General features: G+C 43.6%; 1 protein-coding gene across 5 annotated transcripts in view; it reads right to left on the bottom strand.

Annotated features, from left to right (window-relative positions):
- Window positions 1-15,349, bottom strand: part of LOC119969612 (disks large-associated protein 4-like) — an 847,967-nt gene that overhangs the window by 272,286 nt on the left and 560,332 nt on the right. For all 5 annotated transcript variants that reach the window (XM_038803470.1, XM_038803469.1, XM_038803472.1 and 2 more), the window contains one exon: window positions 10,530-10,750. In XM_038803470.1, coding sequence (XP_038659398.1) covers window positions 10,530-10,750 — 221 coding nt within the window. The remainder of the gene's footprint in view (window positions 1-10,529; window positions 10,751-15,349) is intronic.

Genomic DNA, 15,349 nt, shown 5'->3' with positions numbered 1-15,349 from the left:
TCAGCACCACAGTCCCAGTGCTAACCACTGCGCCACACGCCGCCCCGCCCTCTTGTAATTTCAATTGCAGTTCACTGCTCAATCCAAGCTGGAAGGCCTCTCGTTGGTCCTCCAGCTTGGAGAGCCTGCCCACCAACTTAATTGGATGGCATTAAGCCCCGCCGTCTGACTATTAATTGGCTGTCTCGTTGAAACTCAGTTTCCCAAACAATGTTGCACATAAAGAGCCGGACAGCAGGGCTCAGAAGCTTGGAGGGAAAATGCTGCCGTCGCACCATCTTGTCATTAGCTTTGAGAAAACTGCTTCTTACCCACTGCATCATCATTGAAATGCTCTAAAGTGTGAAGTTTCAGTATTTGCTTGGTAGATGCAAACCACAAAAAATCACCACAGAAAGTTAAATCTTGTTAGTACAATCACAAGTAATTGCTAAGTTTGCAATAAGTGCCAATGCACCTGTTGTTGGAGATATTAAAAAAACGGTTTTAAAATGTTTAATAATTACTCTTTCTTTCCGTCTTTTTTTCTCCCTCAATCCAATCTTTCCCTCTCATTCTCTGTTTCTCTTTTTGTACCGGATTTAATTTACCCCTTTACCCTGTCATTCTGCTTGTTTCCCCTCAATCCTTCATTTTGATTGGTTAAGGAGATACCCTGTTGACTCCGGTCTCAGATGTTCTGTGTCCGCCACTTTCAGCTCACATTTTCAGCAAATTTGCGGGAAAAATGCTTTGAGCTGAAGCGTACGGGGCCAAATTTAACTAATGGCAGATGCTGTTAGGTGCCCAGTCACAGCAACATCTGACATAATGTACCTTAGAGGTAGGGGGCAAGAGCTTCTGGCTGGTCAGGCCGGTGGGATCTGCCGGTCCGGCCGATAGCCCATCCCCATCGCGGGTTTTCCGGCAGCGTGGGGTGGATTCAATGGGAAATCCCATTGACAGTGGCAGGACCAGAAATCCCCCCCCCCCCCCACCGGCGAAACAAGCTGCTGAGAGGCCAGAGAATCTCGCCCAGGAACGTTGTATAAGTGAGGGAAAGACGGATTGCTTCTTAGCAATATATGAACCAGCAGGTGGCAACATCTCCTATGGTCAGGACAGTGGTTGCATAGCTCCATTGTTATTGATGTCCAGTTATTTGTTTTTCCAGCTTCATCATGTGCAAATCTTTGAAATTTATATATGTATTTATATAAATTTCAAATTGTAATGGGAAACTTAGCTGTAGGCTTCTGTTGTTCAATAGAATAGTGTTCTTTAAAATACATTGTAAAAGAATATTTCCAACCAGCTAATGAGAAAATAATCAGATTAAAACACTTCTGAAGGAAATTGAAAGTAACTATAACTTGTATTTTTTCATAGAATTTACAGTGCAGAAGGAGGCCATTCGGCCCATCGAGTCTGCACCGGCTCTTGGAAAGAGCACCCTACCCAAGCCCATACCTCCACCCTATCCGCATAACCCAGTAACCCCACCTAACACTAAGGGCAATTTGGACCCTGAGGGCAATTTAGCCTGGCCAATTCACCTAACCTGCACATCTTTGGACTGTGGGAGGAAACCGGAGCACCCGGAGGAAACCGACGCACATACGGGGAGAACGTGCAGACTCCACACAGACAGTGACCCAAGCCGGGATTCGAGCCTGGGACCCTGGAGCTGTGAAGCATTTGTGCTAACCACTATGCTCTGCTCCGAAAGCTAGTGATTCGAAACAAACCTGTTGGACTTTAACCTGGTGTTGTAAGACTTCTTACTGTGCTCCAACGCCGGCATCTCCACATCTTATATTTATATAGCACATTTAATGCAACAAAATAACCCAAGGCACTTTCAAGAGTGTTATCAGTAAGGAATTTTGATGAAGAGCAGATGGCCGAAACCTTTGTCAATGAGGTAGGGTTTAAGGAACATCTTAAAGGGGCGGAGAGGTTTAGCGAGGGAATTTCAGAGTTTACGGCGAACGGAGCTAAGCACATGGATAAAAACAAATTATTGCGGATGCTGGAATCTGGAACAAAAACAGAAAAATGCAGGAAAATCCCAGCAGGTCTGACAGCATCTGTGGAGAGAGAAGGGAGTTATCGTTTCGAGTCTGGATGACTCTTTATTAAAGTTTTGAAAACAAGGATGAAAATTGTAAATGGGGCCATTGTCTAACTGTGAGCTGGTAAAGGTCAGCAATCACAGGGGTGATGGTTGAACAAGATTTGGCGTGAGCTAGAATATGAAGAGTAGTGTTTTGGATGGGCTCACGTTTTTTAGATTGGAAGTGGGAGGCTGGCCAAGAGAGCATTTAAAAAAATTTAATGTACCCAATTCATTTTTTCCAATTAAGGACAATTTAGTGTGGCCAATCCACCTACCCTGCACATCTTTGGATTGTGGGGGCGAAACCCACGCAAACACAGAGAGAATGTGCAAACTCCACATGGACAGTGACCCAGAGCTCGGGTCAAACCTGAGACCTTGGCACCATGAGGCAGCAGTGCTAACCACTGTGCCACCGTGCCGCCCTCAAGAGAGCTTTTTAATAAATCCAGAGGTAGCAAGTTTAGGGGTGATGGCTTCAGCACTAAATGAGCTGAGGCAGGGCCGGAGTTCAGTGACGTTACAGAGGTAGAAGTAGGCAGTCTTGGTGATGGGGCAGATATGTGGTTGGAATTTCATCTTGGGTTCAAACACAACATGGATGTTGGAATGGTCTGGCTCAACTTCAGAGAGTTGTCAGGACGAAGGCTGGGAATAGTTGTCAGGGAACAGAGTCTTGAGCAGGGACTAAAGACAATGGCTTCAGCTTTCCTAATATTTAAAGTGAGGATATTTCTGCTTATCTGATATTGGATGTTGGACAAACAACGGGTCAATGGAGAGGGTCAATCAGATAGAGGAGATGATGGCATAGTGATATTGTCACTGAACTAATAAAACCAAAGACCCAGAGTAATGCTCTGGGGACCCTGGTTCAAATCCTGCCAATGCAGATAGTGAAATTTGAATTCAGTAAAAAAAATCCAATGATGACCATGAAACCATGGTCGATTGTTGTAAAAACCCATTTGGCTCATAAATGTCCTTTAGGGAAAATAATCTGCTGTCCTTACCTGGTCTGACCTGCATGTGACTCCAGACTCACAACAATGTGGTTGACTCTTAACTGCCCCATCAAGGGAAATTAGGGATGGGCAATAAATGCAGGCACAGCCTGCGATGCTCATGTCCCATGAACGAATAAAACAAAAGGTGAGTGTCATCAACACACACATGGAACTTGATCTGTATCCAGTCAATGCTGCTGAGGGACAGCACTTCGAGGAAAGGGTCAAGGATAGGACCTAGGGGATCTCCAGTTGTAACGGTGCAGGGACAGGAAGAGAAAACATGGTATGTTATTCTCTGATAAACTGATGCCATGCATTCAGATGATGTCACTGAGGGGCAGCATGCAGCATGCAATTGAGAAATTGGAGGGGGCCAAGGAAAGATCATAGTCAGAAAGCAAGTAGGCGTAATGCTCTTATTAGCTTCCCGAGCTACCAGCATTTTAAATGTTGGCCGTTTGAGTTCACACAACTGCACAATTGTCGCTCTCCTGCAGCCTGACTCGGTTTCCTCGCCTGTTTGACATTGACGGATGCTTGTTATTGAAATGAAAAAAAATGCAATGAAAATCGCTTATTGTCACAAGTAGGCTTCAAATGAAGTCCCTAGTCGCCACATTCCAGCGCCTGTTGGGGGAGGCTGTTATGGGAATTGAACTGTGCTGCTGGCTTGCCTTGATCTGCTTTCAAAGCCAGCGATTTAGCCCTGTGCTAAACAGCCTCTTCTGTTGTGTCTGCCCCTGCAGTTGACTTGGAGGTGTTCTATTAGAGGGGTTGGGCCAGCTGAATTATGAAGTCAATTTCCAATTATTTAAAAAAAAACTTTTAAATTAACCAAAGAATGTCTTCTTTAAAATAAGGCAATTGTGAACTTATCGATTTTAGAAGAGGGCAAAGCCGAGAAGTCAATTCGAGACGGGTAACAGAAAAATATTCACAAAAAGATTGATCAATGTATCTATTGATTCAACTTGCTGGAACAAAATTCTCAACTTCATTCAAGATCCAGCTATAGATTCTGACTCACGTGTGAAAAACATATGCCAGAAATACATTACATTTACATGATATTCAGCAGCATTAAGGTTTTGTAATTTTGTCACAATGGCAGCTGAAAACATGCTCTTAATCTAAAAAGCGTCATCTTGCTTTGTTTGGATTGAAATAAAGAACTTTATTACATGAAGGCTGAAACTGTCTAAAACCATCAATCGGCTATATTTTAAAATACATGGAAATATTGAATACTAGGTTGTGGAATGTCTGTTTAGCTTACCTGTGTTTATTCTACATTGGTAATTTAACTATTGTCTATGGGGTACAAACCTATTGTTCTTGCTTGTTATCACCTCCACAAGGAAACCATTGTTGATCTCACTGTGGGACTCATGGCGGCACAGTGGCATAGTGGTTAACACTGCTGCCACACAGCGGCAGGGATCCGGGTTCGATACCAGCCTTGGTATCGAACACAGATACTGTCTGTGTGGACTTTGTACGTTCTCTCCGTGGGTTTCCTCCTGGTGCTCCAGTTTCCTCCCACAGTCCAAAGATGTTCAGGTTAGGTTGATTGGCCATGCTAAATTTCCCCAATATGGTTAGGTGAGGTTACGCGGTTAGGGTGGGAGATTGGGCCAAGATAGAGTGCTCTTTCAGTTGGTCAGTGCAGACTCGGTGGGCCAAATGGCCTCCTTCTGCTCTGTAGTGATTGTAAGTATGAGCTTCCCAGGTAAGGGGCAGAGGCCACCAATCTGGTGCTTGTTACAGACTTACATAAAAGCCAGCCTAAAGCAAGGCCTGGTGTGGTTAGTTCTCCCTGTGAGACCTGGATTGGGAGCGAGTTACTGCCTTGAGCAGAATATTGTATATAGTTAAATATCTGTTCCACTACCGATGGCTTCCTCGGGTTACTAAATTGTCATAACCATAGACAAACAATGGCCCTGAGTGTTAATTATGAGTTCTGTATTGCTTTGTTTTGTGAGTGAAATAGAAAATGAAGCAAACTCCAAACAAAATTTTCATCCTATTGATGTGGATGCTGTACTGGTGCCCAGTTGATAATGAGGGTTAGTCTAATCAAATTGTTTCATCAATACCAGGAGTTTATAGTCTCTGAAAATAAATGAAAGAGGTTTTCCTATCCAGGCTCCTTGTGTCCTCTGCAGTTTCTTAGTGGGCAGCCACAGATTTGCAAAGGAGCTGCAAGGGGCGATTGCCTGGTCGATGGGATGCGACTAATTAAGATTGAGCTGAGCTGGCATTGTCCTATTCAAGGCAATGTTCTATTGGATTGCCAAGCGATAGTGTTCTGGTTTCTCTTATTGTTGTGTCTGCAGTGTGATGTAACAGATGTGTTAAAATTCAGGCTTTCTCAAATGCATTTGAAAAGAAAGGCTTGTATTTATAGAATACATTTCACTGCCTCAAAGATGTCCCAAAGTGCTTGACAGCCGAGGAATAATGCTGTAATGTGGAAAGACAGCTGCCGATGTTTGCAAGGCAAGCTCCAGCAAATATAAGCAACCAGGTAATTTGTTCTTGTGATGGTGATGGAGGGATGATGTTCGGCCAGGACACTTGGGATAACTCCCTTGCTCCTCTTTGAAATAGAGCCATGGGATTTTTTTTTTACATTGAGGACCTCAGTTTAGCTCCCTTTTACAGGCCTTCAAGCCGGCGGGATATTCCAGTCGCGCTGAAGCCGACTCCCACTCCCCGCCTCCCTGGCAGGTTTCCTGGCAGCGGGATGGGCGAGCCACACAAAACATTGTGGACAACGGCGAGACCGGAATATCCTGCCAGCGGCCAATAGCGAGCCGCCTCCCACGGGGGAAACTGGAAAACCACGTCCAAAAGATTTCCATGTTGCAACAAATTGGAGGCAAGAAAATAACAAGCAGTTGGTATGCTGATGGCACAGCACTACTCGCAGAATCCAAAAAAGCCAACAAAATATCTTAGATCAAGTAAAGTCTAGAAGTTTTGAATATGCCTTGAGTATGAACACTAAAAAGACAATGGTGGGAAGGGGGAGGGGGGGAGGATTTTCCACACACCGTGTGGCGTCCGGTGGCCCGCTATTGGAGGGATATTTTGGTCCCAACGCAGGCAATGGAATTATCCATTGAATCCACCCCATTCCGCTGGGAAACCCGCAGTGGGGATTCATTGTCGGCAGGACTGGAAAATCCTGCTGGTGAGAACGGACTGAAATCTTCCCCCAAAAAAAGGTGGTAGTGAGGAGCAATACATTAGAAGAAAGTAGAGTGAAGGTTAAAGTGGATGGTGTCACACTGGAACAAGTAGATAAGTTTGTTGATTTAGGGCAAGTGATAACAGAAGATGGGAGATATGATGCCAAAATTAAGAGAAGGATAGAAACAATTTTGAGAATGAGAAGGATGTGTCAACAACAATAACACTCAACCTTGTAACAAGGAAAAACTCATAAGTTGCCATACTCTTTACAGGCTAGTGAGTGGGCCACATGAGTGACCCTCCTTCATCTCAGTGGGCCACAAGATGGCAATCAGGCTTTTTCACGAACCGTAAGCATTTGAATAAGATTAAAGACATTTAATACACTAAATATTTCATAACGAGTTATGGAAAATGCTTTAATCATTTATTCATTAACAGAACCGTCATCAACTTCAAATGTTAAGAACAAAATAAATAGTTATACTTTGGAAGCACAGGGAGTGCATGGCTCCCACAGTCAATGCTCTGAGCAATCAGCAAGTACCTCACGTAATTTGCCCTTGCTTTATGTGCGTATCACGTTTGTCATACCGGTGGGGAAAAAAATTGCACGGACGGAATTGAGCAGAATGGGACAACCCTGCACATGGGGAGTGAACCCAGATGCACTGCATGTGGCCCCCGCGTCGTTGCTTTCCCATCCCTGTTTCATACACTTTCCTGTATGCGTTTGAAACATGGGCAATAAATAAACATCTGTGGAAGAAAATAGAGCCCTTTGAAATGTGGATGCTAAGACTTATGATAAAAAGCCCATACAGACCAAAGGACTAAGGAAATGGCAAGGACAAATATAACTCTTAAAATGTGACATCCAGCAAGGAAAATGTCAGTATTTTAGACGCTTATTCAGAGGTGAAAAGCTGCAGAGTTCTCTCCTGGAGAGCAAAGTGGAGGGCGGCAGAATGTGAAGACGACCTCGGCGTAGTCGAATGACGGGCATTATAGATGTGCTACAGTGGATGAGTGAGGATGGCACAAGACTGACAAGCGTGACTTACCATGACAGCACATCTCCTGCTGGGAGCAGCGACGAGCCGCAACAACAAATCTTGAATTGATTAAATCTAAAGTAGCCCTGACTGTGTCTTCTACACCAGGACTTGCTGAGGAGCTGACACGAGGACCAATATACCATTGTGTGTCAAAATATCATGACTTGCATAAACATAGCTTTTTAAAATCTATCTGTTTGCACAAGACAAGCACTTCAGGTTAACAGGGGATGTGCCAAATGTGCCACACCTCTTATGGATTTGATCGTCTGGTTGCCTTTAAATGTCAGAGAAATCGTAGCTGGTAAATTTAAATGACAGAATAATTCAATTATGTTCTGCAAACAGATGCCGCCTTTGAATTATTGATAGTATAAATGTTTACAGATGCGTTATTGATGTTGGTCCCAGAAAATCATCCCTGCCTTCGACGGGAAGGTTTGCAGTTCTGAAAGAAGCCTACGCTGTTACCAGAGGAGCATTTTTCCAGATCACCATCCCTTCGGTAGGCCACCAGCAACCTGGACTCAGCATTGGCTGGTATGAAATGCGAGGGAAGCAGGATTCAGGTGAAGGGAAACCTGAGTAGCCAGCGCAAATACCAGTATAATTTGGCACGTGTAATCGAGGTGACCTAACTCAATATGCACATTCAGAGTTGGGACTCAGAGCGACAGACTGAACAATGCAGTTATAACTAGGGAAGAACTCGGAACTAAACGTAAAATCCAAATCAAATTTAATTGGGAGGATTTTAATTTGGGCAAATTTGAAGGAGTTGGACAATTTCCTCCACACGTGGTCAAGTTGCCATCTTTTGCTGTGGCGTATTTAGCACACATAATGTGTGCTAGGGGCAGCACGGTAGCATTGTGGACAGCTCCAGGGTCCCAGGTTCGATTCCGGCTTGGGTCACTGTCTGTGCGGAGTCCGCACATCCTCCCCGTGTTTGCATGGGTTTCCTGCGGGTGCTCCGGTTTCCTCCCACAGTCTAAAGATGTGCAGGTTAGGTGGATTGGCCATGATAAATTGCCCTTAGTGTCCAAAATTGCCCTTAGTGTTGGGTGGGGTTACTGGGTTATGGGGATAGGGTGGAGGTGTTGACCTTGGGTAGGGTGCTCTTTCCAAGAGCCGGTGCAGACTCGATGGGCCGAATGGCCTCCTTCTGCACGGTAAATTCTATAATAATAACAATAATAGCTTCTGGCAAGTGAAGGGCTGGAGCATTCGAAAATCTTACAAGTTGAGAAGGATCATAATTAGAATAAACTACCTGACATTTAAGTGTTCCTGATATGTGCTCTTGCGGCCAACACAATCACCTTATCCAATATGGTGGGTAGCATGCTTTTAGCTGGGAATGTCAATGCACTGTCTGCTGAGCATGTTTGAAGTTTAGGAGGACAGTTAGCATCTGTTAAACATGCACTGTGTGGCTAATTGTCGAGGCACCAGTTTTATGAGTAACCTCCAGATCTAATGTTGATTTTTCATGGAAACATGAGCCTTGCTATCGGAGCCATGTGCCAACGGTGATGAATGCAGAAATGATTATATATTATATTTCTTATTTGTGGTAGTAATGTTATTAATAAACCTGGTTTAAAATACATACAGACAGTGTCTACTAAAGCTGTAATTATGGAGTTGTAAAAGTTGAGGTAATGATTGATTTTAACCATTTACTTGTTTACAGAGGAATGGCTAATGGGATATTGTTTTGATTGCTGGAGATTTCAAGGAGAGTAGATAATTTACGAGGGATTGTATTTAGTCCTAGCTAAGCAAGTGATAGGACATCTTAGTGGGATACAAATGAAGTAATTAATGGAAGGAGCCAGGTCTGTCTGTAGTTTGTAATATTTCCAAATGCTGTCAGGTTGAGCAAAAGAAACTGACAAGACAGAAGGTTGCCTTGGTGCTTGTGGGGAAGAGGTAGGGTGGGGGAGGGGGTGTTGCCCTGTTGCTTGTGGGGAGGTCCCCTGTGTCTGTGTGTTTTTTTGTTATAACGCAGATTGGAACTCCTCAATCTCTGTTGAGCAAGTGTTGCTAGCTCTATCAGCCCCCACCCCACCAGTGTGATGGCAGAAACCATGCCCCCAGATTTTCTGTACATAAGAGTGCCTGGGAATCTGGAGAGAAAACTCATTATCTGCATGCCGCTTTTCTTGATAATCCAGCACTCTGCATAGAGTGCAAAATTCAACCGTCTGTGTGTATCTGTGAGAGAAAGTGTATGTGTGTATTTATGTGAGAGAGAATGTGAGTGTGATTGTGTGAGATAGAGAATCTGTGTGTGTTTGTGTGAGAGAGAGAATGCCAGTGTATGTTTGTGTGAGAGAATTTGTATGTGTGCGTACTTGTGTGTGAGAGAGAATGTGAGTGTAGGTTTGTGTGAGAGAGAGAATATGTGTGTGTTTGTGTGAGAGAGAATGTGTGTGTGTTTGTGTGAGAGAGAATGTGTGTGTATTTGTGTGAGAGAGAATGTGTGTGTATTTGTGTGAGAATGTGTGTTTGTTTGTGTGAGAGAGAGATTGCGTGTGTGTTCCCTTTTTATGCCCACTTGCTAGTAAAATTTTAGAATTACTCAGGCAGCAACTTACATTATCGCATCATGTCACACATTTCAAATTGTTACCCTGGGTTATGGATCCTCGCTGCACAATGCTTTTTTAAAATCAATGTTACGGTTGTCATAGTAGAAATATCACAATCTATTGTCCACTGAAACGTGTCAACATCTTAAATGGGCAGGCGGCCAGCAAGATGTGACATGCCATTTAAGAAAGATGTTGATGTAATTCTCTATTTCTGAGCTGGTTTCCAACTGAAATCTCTTGATGGAAAGGACAGCAATTTGATTTATTTGAACTATTAAACCATGAGTTCCACTATGAAAGGATCTTTGAATGAAGAAGATCTCTCTTGCACTAAGCATGTTTTCCTAAAGATCACTTTGTGGTTGTTGGTAACAGTTGATTTCTTGAATCCAGCACAGCAATTCACAAATCCTGGATTATAAAAGCTACTTAATCATTTAATGATTTCCAAACGGAATATGAAAGTGGTGATAATGAAACACTGTCTACCATAAAATAATAACAATCCATTTTCTGCAACAAAACAGCAGGACGTACAGGAGAAATGAGCATGGAAACTTACTTCCGCTGACTGATCTGCTCACTGAGTGACTGTTGTGTGGCCTTGAGATAGCTTTGACGTCTTGCTGCAGTCTTTGGGGATGGTTTAGGGCTCATTTCAGAGTCCTCGCTGTCATCATCGCCCATCGCCTTTATGTAGCTGCCACTCCGCATGCGTCGACAGGGAATTTCTCCCACTTTTCCACGGGAAAGAGTGCTAGTCCAGTCATCATGGAGAGGGACCTGCTCAAGATGGAGTAACCTTCATTAGACTAAAAGTTTTTCCACTTCATTTGTTTCAATGATGGTGAAAGAATAACAGCATTGTATTGTTCCATGGAGATTAGATATGCATCTTGATAAAATATACTGGTGGTTTCAACATCCATTTATGACAGAATTATTGTTGGCCCTGTCATATGACATATTGCACCTGTGGACCATTCATCTTATTTGTTATTATACTCATTTGTCCCTCACCTGGCATTACAACCACCGTTACTCTCAAAAAACTATCATGGAGCAAAATAATTGTTTTATTCTTTCCTGGTATGTGGGCGTCTCTGGCAAGGCCAGCATTTGTCACCCATCCCTAACTGCCCTTGATATCATAGAATCATAGAATTTACAGTGCAGAAGCAGGCCATTCGGCCCATTGAATCTGCACTGGCCCTTGGAAAGAGCACCCTAACTAAGCCCACACCTCCACCCTATCCCTGTAACCCAGTAACCCCACCTAACCTTTTGTTTTTGGACACTAAGGGCAATTTAGCATGGCCAATCCACCCAACCTGCATATCTTTGGACTATGGGAGGAAAGTGAGAATCGTGCTGTTTTGATATAATTTCAAGGTTCAGATCACATTTATCAATATACTAACCTATTATTTTGTAAGTCTTCTTTATCGCCTGTCATATATATATTGCATTATATGCATCAATATAGTGACACCATAGCTCTTGAAGTTTTATAAGCTGCTTACATCTGGGATGAAAGACAAGTTTCAAACTTCAGATATGTAAATTTTTTTCCTTTACTTCATCAATATTCAGAGCTTTAAGGGACAAGCAATATTTCAGGATGCTATTGCCAATGGACCATGTTCTGCACAAAAACGCCTTCAGCTTATCTATAGATATCTCCAATGTCCAGCTTGCAGTTTAAAAACATAATTAATAGCTTCACCAATCAAAGGGCAATTTTCAGACTCTAGTTTGAGTTTTTCTGAAGAAATTTGAATATAATTTATAAAGGAAATCATTGTTAACCATTGAATTTGCAAACTGCGTGCATTAGAAAATTGCCTTTTCTGCAAGCGTGATTCGTATAATCATCCAACACCGAAAAGACCATTTGGCCCATTGTGCTGGAGTTAGACCTTTGAAAGAAAGATTTAGTTTTCCCCACTCCCCTGCCAACACTGCGTAGCCATGTCAATTTTTCCCTTTGTCTCTGTACGGGTTTAAATCAGCATCTCAGCTTCAAAAACTCAGTCCTTACTGCAGCAATTACTTTTTGAAGATTCTACAAATGCCAGATTGCAAACGAAAGCGCCCCCATCAATATCAGCCAATGTTGGCACCACCTCATTGTGAACTAATTTTGGTACATTCAGGATGCTACTCTGAGCATTTGGACACTCCTGTGCAATATGATGGCCTGACATATTCATGTATGATAATGAGCTCCCAGCAGCTTTGTCACTCACTCAGATATTTCAGACCTGACGAGAAATGGCAGCACAGCTATCACAGCCCAAAAACCTGTGGAAATTGGATTTATCCTAATTTGCAGACCACAAAACTCATTTGAATGCCAAAGAGCCGTTGAAAATATTGAGCAAATTTGGCATCATGCATGTCTCTATTCCATGCTGTTGATTTTGAATATTAATAGTTAAAGCCATTTGTCACATCCAGCAGAAATAAAGTATTCTGATTTTTTTTTGCTTTTCTAATGCATACCAATGCTATATCATTTTATTCTCTTGAATACTTTGAGCTAATAAGACCATAAGACTATAAGACATAGGAGCAGAATTAGGCCGCTCGGCCCATCGAGCCTGTTCCGCCATTCAATCATGGCTGATATTTTTCTCATCCCCATTCTCCTGCCTTCCATAACCGTGCCTCCCCATGCTGCTCTTGCTCATGTATTTGCTTTGTTTGGCCCCTTATTCTGCACTGTAACCAATCACTGTTTGTCGATGTACCATTTGTCAATGTATTCTTTTGTCTACTATGTACGCACTGTGTACGTTCCCTCAACCGCAGAAAAATACTTTTCACTGTACTTTGGTACATGTGACAATAAATCAAATCAATCAAACAACCCCTGATCCCCTTATTGATCAAAAACCTATGTTTTAAGACACTCAGTGATTTGGACTATCCCAATGGAATAATCTGGCTATCACTGAAACACATGCCAGATAAGACTATTAAGACATAAGACATAGGAGCAGAATTAGGCCACTAGGCCTATCGAGTCTGCTCTGCCATTCAATCATGGCTGATATTTTTCTCATCCCCATTCTCTTGCCTTCTTCCCATAACCCCCTGATCCCCTTATTGATCAAAAACCTATCTATTTCTGTTTTAGACACTCAGTGATTTGGTTCCACAGTCTTCAGTGGCAAAGAGTTCCACAGATTCACCGCCCTCTGGCTGAAGAAATTCCCCCTCATCTCTGTTTTAAAGGATTGTCCCTTTAGTCGGAGATTGTGACCGCTGCTTCTAGTTTTTCCTACAAGTGGAAACATTCTCTCCACGTCCACTCTAACCAGGCCATGCAGTATCCTGCAAGTTTCAATAAGATCCCCCCTTAACCTTCTCAAGTCCAACGAGTACAGACCCAGAGTCCTCAACCGTTCCTCATACGACAAGTTCTTCATTCCAGGGATCATTCTTGTGAACCTCCTCTGGACTCTTTCCAAGGCCAGCACATCCTTCCTTAGATACGGGGCCCAAAACTGCTCACAATACTTCAAATGGGGTCTGACCAGAGTCTAATATAGCCTCAGGAGTACATCCCTGGTCTTGTATTCTAGCCCTCTCGACATGAATGCTAACATTGTATTTCCCTTCCTAACTGCCGACTGTACCTGCACGTTAACCTTAGGAGAATCATGAACAAGGACTCCCAAGTCCCTTTGTGCTTCTGATTTCCCGAGCATCTTCCCATTTAGAAAATAGTCTATGCCTCCATTTCTCCTTCCAAAGTGCATTACCTCACACCTTTCCACATTGTATTCCATTTGCCACATCTTTGCCCACTCTCCTAGCTTGTCCAAGTCCTTCTGTAGCCCGCCTGCTTCCTCAATACTACCTGCCCCTCTACAGATCTTTGTACCATCTGTAAACTTAGCAACCGTGCCTTCAGTTCCTTCCTGCAGATCATTAACGCATATTGTGAAAAGTTGTGATCCCAGCACCGCCACCTGAGGTACACCGCTAGTCACCGGCTACCAACTTGAAAAAGACCTCTTTATCCCCACTCTCTGCCTTCTGCCAGTCAGCTAATCCTCTATCCATGCCAGGATCTTACCCGTAACACTATGGGCTCTTAACTTATATAACAGTCTCCAATGCGGCACCTGGTCAAAGGCCTTCTGGAAATTTAAATAAATCACGTCCACTGGTTCTCCTTTGTCTAACTTGCTTGTTACTTCCTCAAAGAACTCTAACAGATTTGTCAGACATGACGTCCCCTTGACGAAACCAAGCTGACTCAGTCCTATTTTATCATGCACTTCCGAGTACTCCGCGATCACATCTTTAATAATGGACTCTAAAATCTTACCAATGAGCGAAGTCAGGCTAACCGGCCTATAATTTCCCGTCTTCTGCCTCCCTCCTTCCTTAAACAGTGCTGTTACATTAGCCACTTTCCAGTCCTCTGGGACCCTTCCTGCCTCCAGTGATTCCTGAAAGATCATCACCAATGCCTCCAAAATCTCCTCAGCCATCTCTTTTAGAACCCTGGGATGTAGTCCATCCAGTCCAGCTGATTTATCCACCTTCAGACCTTTCAGTTTCCCCAGAACGTTCTCCTCAGTAATGGTCACTGCACTCACCTCTGCCCCCTGGTTCCTCACCTCTGCTCCTGGAGTTCTGGCATCCCACTGGTGTCTTTAATCAATGTGCTATTGATTAAATAATGACAGTTTTATAGTATGGGGGAATAGTGATGCAAGATCACCCCAAACCTGATCAAGGTGATGCATACATGGAGATGTATTGTTGACTTCTTGTCCCCTTGAATGCAGCATGCAGCCCAGTGCTGAACTCACCGCTATCTGGTTTCATGTTCAGCAGCGGCTCCAGGTGTATGTATGGCTATCTTGCACTTCTTAAAGGCAACCTGTATTTTCTAAAAGGGATGTAGGTGGTAAAACTGTCTCCAAAGGTGTTTGAGAAGGATGGACCAGAGACACGGGGCAAGATCTTCCAGCTGTTCACCCTGGCGGGGTCTTACAGTCCCACCTATGGTGCATTCCCGCCACTGGTTTTCCATTGACAGTGGTGGAAACAGAGGATCCTGCCGCCGGCCAACGTTGGGTCGCTTCCCACCACCGAGAAACACACCACAGGGAGGCCAGAGAATCTTGCCCAGGTCCCCCAGGTTCTATGATGTGGTGCTGAAGGCCTTAGTTGGCTCAGAGCTTGGAAAGGAGGAGAGACACCATGTTTCTGAATGTTGCTGCATCGCAAAACGAATGGGAGCTGGTAGCCACCAAGGTCAATTCAAGGATTCTGGCCTTGAGGAGCTGGCTGCAATTCTGCAAAAAAGTTCAATGACCTCTCACAAGTGGTCAAGGTCAGCAGATACATCTTCAAATG

The sequence above is a fragment of the Scyliorhinus canicula genome, chromosome 7 (genome assembly GCF_902713615.1).
Source record: "Scyliorhinus canicula chromosome 7, sScyCan1.1, whole genome shotgun sequence".
In the NCBI taxonomy this organism is placed as follows: Eukaryota; Metazoa; Chordata; class Chondrichthyes; order Carcharhiniformes; family Scyliorhinidae; genus Scyliorhinus; species Scyliorhinus canicula.
The sequence above is the reverse complement of the archived record's forward strand: the minus strand, read 5'-3'. Positions and strand labels throughout refer to the sequence as shown.